General features: G+C 46.4%; 1 protein-coding gene across 1 annotated transcript; it reads right to left on the bottom strand.

Moving 5' to 3' along the window:
• Positions 1-214: 214 nt before the first annotated feature.
• LOC306738404 (transcription factor SOX-10-like) lies at positions 215-4,067 on the bottom strand (the record flags this gene model as incomplete). The annotated part of the gene is made up of 3 exons (XM_079220252.1): positions 215-2,502; positions 2,975-3,246; positions 3,628-4,067. The coding sequence occupies 3 exons, from the start codon at positions 4,065-4,067 to the stop codon at positions 1,700-1,702; spliced, it is 1,515 nt and encodes a 504-aa protein (XP_079076378.1). The 3' UTR covers positions 215-1,699.
• Positions 4,068-6,646: the final 2,579 nt, after the last annotated feature.

Here is a 6,646-nt window from a genome sequence, read left to right as displayed (position 1 = left end):
CCCCAGCCGATTAAATGTGGGGAATTAGTAGTCAATTTTAGCCTACCGCACACACAAACACACTAAACAGCTTAGCTTGGTGGGGCACTGATTGTGTTGTTATTACAGTTCACACGTCAGCTGCGTGTTGCTACACTTTTTTTTTCTTTCTCACCCCTCACTTGCTTACCGCTGCACTGAAATAACACTCTGACACAGGATGTTTTTTGTTTTTTTTATAAATAAATTGATTTAATAGATGACAACAATAACATTTCGACATTGCTTTTCTCGTATGGAAGCAAAAATACTCAAGTGAATGTATAGCAAACACTTTACAAAACTATCCAGAATTATACAAAATGGAAGAAGCAAAGGGGTGACACACAATGCATTATTACTGACATAAAAAATAATAACTACATGGTAAGAGGGGTCAGTATAAAATGATGACGGATGCGTCACATAATAGAGGTGCAGCCCGTGGTAATGACCATTATTCACATTGCTGAAGAGGAAGAGGGCTGTTTGGGCACAATATGGAGAAGAAGAAAAAAAAACTGGAAAGACGAAAACATGCTTTTGGCCTACATGCAGTGCAGAGCAGTCATACATGTGATTCTAATCCTTAAGTAGGACCCAAAGCTGGCCAATTATCTGAAGAGATTTGGTGGAGACTTTGCACTTATAGATTTTAACTCAGTTATTGGAAAGAAATCTGCCGCGACTCAGCAAAAATGTTGTACTTAAAAAGCGAGAGAGAAAAAGGAAGACGGAAGCACATGCGGACTGCTCTGAAATTGAGAACACCTTCAGCATTATTAGCACAGGTATCCAGTGTCGTATTTCTCCTTTGCTGTTGGCACAAAATGAACAGAGTTGAGGTAAGTGTCCAAGACTGAGCGTTAAGCTGAAATACATCTCTTTCCCTCTCTTTTTCCTATTTTTCCCCTTAAATGCTAAATTGTTCAGTTCCGTAAAGTCAATGCGATGAAAGGATAGAAACACAGAGTGTGCTATGTACAAAGAAAAAGTTTTCCTCTATCCTTTTCTGGCCACAAGAAGAAGAAAAAACTCCAGGGAACATCTTGTTGAAAACAAAAAACATGCTTTTCCCAAAGCAGTGGTGCAGATGTATTAGTGTAATTATCAAATCAGTCACAATAAAGTTACACCCTAGGATATCAACAACGACAATAAACTTACTACTCATATAAAATAACACAACAACATCAATAACCCCCTCCCCCCATCTTTTCAGCTTTAGTTTGGTTAATAAAAATCTGATTATGTCGATATCTAAACCCATCGTTTCCGGGTCAAGTCAGAGTCACTCATCAATGCGACGTCCGCTCAGTGTCGCACTCGTCTTGGACACAAACTTCCTGTATATCTAGACTTATACAATTTACGATGGCACACGTTTGTTAAGGCATATCTCGTTTCTGATTGGCAGCTGACCCACGAGTCACACTTTGTGTCGTGTGAGTTTGTGGCTGTTCGTCTGAGGCCCCGTGGATGCGTCTTGCATCATATCGGCTAGGAAAAAAAAGAAAGTAAAAACCTCTTGTATAACATCAATATGGCACGGGCGCTCACATGCACACACACACACACACACACACACACACAGTCACACGCTCACATATTTGCACACCCTCACGCACACACGGATCCACTCGCACACTTCCCATATTTCCCTCTGCTCAGCCGGTCTCCCTCAAGGTCTTGTGAGTGTGGTGTAAACAGGCTGCTCCCAGTGCGTAGGGCTGTGGGAGGGGGCCACGCTGGAGGGGTCTCCAATGGTAGTGTACAGAGGCCTCTGTGTAGGGCCCATGTAGGAGAAGGCTGAGTACAGCCCCGGGGCCTGGCCGGAGTGGGCGTAGTACGCCCCGGGGGCCTGGTGCTCTCCGTACTCGAACTGAGCCCTGGAGGCCAGCGAGGGGAACGCGGAGCCGTAATGAGGGAGGCTGAGCGGGGTGTAGGTGACGTGGGCGCCTGAGGAGGGAGAGGACGAGGCCTCTGCGTAGTGGCCCCCGGCCGCGGACTCGCTCTTGATCTGCGCCTTTGAGAGGTCGGAGGAAGACGGGGAGGCCTGAGACTGCTGCTGCTGCTGCTGCTGCTTGGAGAGCCACGCCGAGTGCCCGCTGGCGGCGGCCAGCGCATAGGCGTAGGACGAGGCCGAGGACGAGGACCCGGCGCCGGGGCCCCCGACCCCGCTCTGCGGGTGGCCGTTTGGCGGAAGGTACTGGTCGAACTCGTTCACGTCGAACGGCTCGATGTTGGACATCACCTCGTGGCTGATCTCGCCAATGTCCATGGTGCCGAAGTCGATGTGGGGTTTGGCGCCTGACGAGGACGAGCCCCCGGAGGGCCCCTCGGCTCCCACCCCGAGGGCCCCCCTGGGTCCCGCTGATCCTCCGGCCACCCCTGCTGCCCCCTCCCTCTTCGCATCCGACAGCTTCCCAGACTGGAGCTCTGTCTTCGGGGTGGTGGGAGGCGTGGGTGGGCTGTGACCCTGACCTATAGGGGGAGAGGAGAAGGACCACATGAGCAGGTACAACTAAGTTATGTCTCTTTGGTTTATTTTCATTTCGATCCACTTTTTTATAAGATAAGATAAGATAATCCTTTATTAGACCCGCAGTGGAGAAATTGCAGGATTACAGCAGCAGCGCACACAAGAGACACGTAGTAATACAAATAAAGTAATATAAATAAACAGTAAAACAGTCATAAAAAGAGTAAAGAAGAATACAATAGCAATATTAAGTATACAAACGGAATAAAAACAAGTATATGAAAGTATGTAAATGTATTATATATTGCAACAGATGATGAACGTACTTAAAGTGGTCAAAAGTGATTAAAGTGTTAAAGTGTGAAAGTGTTTGTGGTCTACTGTGAGCTCAGCTTGTTATGCAGCCTGACAGCAGCGGGAAGGAAGGACTTTCTCAAACAGTGAGAACGTAAACTAGGATGATGGTGTCCATACCAGCAGGATGGTGGTGGTGATGGTGGTGGTGGTGCAGGTCCCCCAGGGGAGAGCCAGCGCCGCCATTGTGCTCCAGGTGCAGGGTCTTGTAGTGAGACTGGGAGTGGCTGGCCTCCCCTTCCCCCTGGCTGTCCGTCTCGCCAGCAGTCGCCAGTTTGCCGTTTTTACGTCTCCGGGGCTGGTACTTGTACTCCGGGTAGTCCTTCTTGTGCTGCTTCCTCAGCCTCTCCGCCTCCTCGATGAATGGCCTCTTGTCGCCCTCGTTCAGAAGCCTGGGGGTGGGGTTGGGGGGTGAAACAAGCAGCGACGTTAGTCTCGCAGGCCTATCTGAATCAATGGGAAAACATTAGAATATGTCTGAAAATTATAAATATTGTCGCATTCAAGCGCAGAGGATGAGGAGGGTAAAACTCGCCATTTTGGCGACACATTATATCAATTATATTAAGGAAAAATTTCACCAAATCCATTTTAGTTTCTATGTGTTTTCTTATTTTTACAACCAGCAGCTTGAGTTTATAAGATTGCCACTTTCTGCTTTTGAGTTGAGCATCTGTGGCCCCACTTATCCTCGACGCACAGGCGACACAGGAAACGCGCCACTGTGGCCACACTGTTCCTCTGTGGAACAACACCCCCCAACCCATACAAACCTCCACAGTTTCCCCAGGGTCTTGCTGAGCTCCGCGTTGTGCAGGTGCGGGTACTGGTCCGCCAGCTTCCTCCTCGCCGCCTGCGCCCACACCATGAAGGCGTTCATGGGCCTCTTGACGTGGGGCTTGGCTTTGTTTCCGTTGTTGACGCGCACCGGCATCGGCACGAGCGTCCAGTCGTATCCGTCCAGCACCTGACTGACCGCCTCCCGGATGCCGATCGGGAAGCGGTCGTCCAGCTCCGTCTTGACGGCGTCGCCTCCCGCGTCCTCCTCGCTGCCGTCCGCGACGCACAGCGAGGTGAGCTGCGGCGGCGGCCCGGCCAGAGGCGACTCCTGGCGGGGCGGCGCCGCGGGCAGAGTCGGTGACAGCGAGTGACCGTCGTCTGAGCCTCCGGGACTCAGCTCCGCCTCGGACAGGCTGTGCTCCTCGCCGGACATTTTTATATTTGATTTGTGTTTTTAATTAACGACAAAACAATCCGCGAATGAGTTTTTGAGAGAGTCCAAACTATTCTGCGTGGTTTGGTTTGAATAAGATGTTGAGCAGTCTTGAGGCGATCCCAGTTATTGCTGACTCCTCTCAGGTAAAGCCATACTGCTGCGTTAAAATGTCCAAATCCTTTCCACCGTCGTCTGGAAATCCGTCTTGGCAAAAGCAGTCACACCTAAAAAATACAAATAAAACAATTCAGTTCTAATCAAGTCCAACAATTGGGGAAAAAATACATAATTTAGCCGGTTTACTTTACTTAAACAGGTTAGCGGATTAAAAGTGACCATATAACGGCGCAGCCAGCCAATAATAACAGCCTAATAATGATAATGCTATTTGGACCCAAGAAACGCGTCCAGAAACATGTATTTTCATCGAAGCCTAAATTAACGCTTAACCCTCTTCCAATGAGAAATAACGCGACTGGCACGCGGCCTAAATACTGATATGAAATATCCCCTTCATCATATGAATTTAATGTTAAAAAAAAATTACATAACTTACCAATTTAGATGTCCAGTGGTTCGACATGGGAGTGTGTGTGGCTGCCTGCAGAGCCGATGAATGGCTGCTCTGTGTGGCAACACCGGAGCTTAAAGAGCGCCTTGTGAGGAGGACTGGGAGAGAAAAAAATAAAAAAGTGATTGAAAGTGGAAAACATTCCCAGAGAGGCGGCATTCCAGCACACAGCCGGCCCCGCCCCCTCCGAGGCACCGCGCCGCGCTCTGATTGGCTGCGTAATTACCCCGTCGCTCTCTGATTGGCCGAGAGCCGCGCACTGTTAATGCCCGTCCGTCCATCACTGCAACGTTTCCAACAAGGAAGAGGTGAGATTTTTACATCGGAGTGGTTTAAATGACTCCACAGTGCGTCCATTTAGAAGCAGGAGAAGGCCAGCTCTGTGGGACGTGTTGACACGTTTTATCAAACAAGTAAACAATCACGGGGAGAGGTATTGCCTCGTGTGGTCACGTTCGTCAGGAAAAAAATGTTTCAGCTCTGATTTAACCCAGTTCTGTTTGATCTCACATCTTTATAATACAAATAAAATATATCAGAGAGGCATAAGTTCAGTAAATTAATGGCACGTATTTTTAGAAGCAAATATAGGCCAATAAATAAATAATCACGTATGTATAAAACAGTTAGATCGTCAGAAAGTCACTTATAATTAATCCTGCATCAATATTCTCTATCTGACGTTAAATTGCATTAAAAAAATATTATAATCTTTTTTTTAAATAAACCAAATACACCTTATCATTACGCAGCTATGCAAACACAATTATTTATATAAAATGACAGATTTAGAATTGGAAAGAATTAATGTATTTTGAAAATATGTATATACATGTGTGTATATTATTGTTACAAATGATATGATGGGAAAGGTATTGGCCACTTCCTGCAGGAAAACAAATATCCACAAACATGTGAAATGTTCCAGAATATTTGTTTCGAAAGTAGATGTTGATTTAACATTTCGGCATCCTTGATCAGATGTGAACTACCAACCTCTACTGTAGCATCTTGAGCACCTCATCGCTCATGAATGATAATGTGTGGTATAGTGTGTGTACATTAAGCTGGAAGCACAGAGCCCGATGCAGATATCTAAGGAAACTGAAGATGACGTTGCTCTTTTTTTTCCCAAATGTAATCAGAGTCAACATGTCTTTAAAAAAAAAGTTGTATTCGTGAGATATTTACAAAAAAAACTGACGTTTGACGTTCGACCACGCCCATAACGGTGACATCACACACAGACAAAATAAGGGAATGGCATGTAGTATTGGGGAAATATTTGAGGATTTAAAAAAAATGTATTTGTTTCATCAAATGACAAAACGATGATAACATGTTTCACTTGTTTTGCTCTCTAGAAGTCACCATCAACTTTAAGGCCAGGCCTCGAGACTGACATGGAGACCAATGCGGAGTTGTTCCAATCAAATCAAATATAAAATAGTGTGATCAAGCAAAAAGAGATAAAGACGGAGACAGATAGAGAGACAAAAGAAGAAAAACAAAATTAAGATGAACTATAAAACATGTAAAAATACAAAGATAAATGGAATACATGAAGTGACGTCACTGCGGTCGTATTTAAAACAAGACCGTGGCGGAGAAACACAGTGGTTTGCTTCAGGGCCGTGATTTGTGCCGTTAACGCGTGGCTTGATGGGAAGGAAGGGAATCGACTTTCGCAGCATCTGATGAGCACGCGCGCGCGCACACACACAGACACGCACGCACGCACGCGCACACACCAAATGAATGCAACAATACCCCCCTGTGTGTCCGCTGCCTCTCTGAGCCTGACCTCTCGGTTCTCTCTCTCTCTCTCTCCCTCTTCGCTCTCTTTGCTCTCTTTGTCTCCTTCTCAGGTGAAACGCAGCCATGTGATCAAACGCCCAAGCCTCTGTCCATTAACCCTCCTAAACGAAGAAGAAGAAGAAGAAAAAAAATGGGGGAACAAAAAGCAGTGTTGTGCTTTGCAAAACATGGAGAAAAAAAATTGATA

The sequence above is a fragment of the Taurulus bubalis genome (genome assembly GCF_910589615.1).
Source record: "Taurulus bubalis genome assembly, chromosome: 6".
Lineage (NCBI taxonomy): Eukaryota > Metazoa > Chordata > Actinopteri > Perciformes > Cottidae > Taurulus > Taurulus bubalis.
The sequence above is the reverse complement of the archived record's forward strand: the minus strand, read 5'-3'. Positions and strand labels throughout refer to the sequence as shown.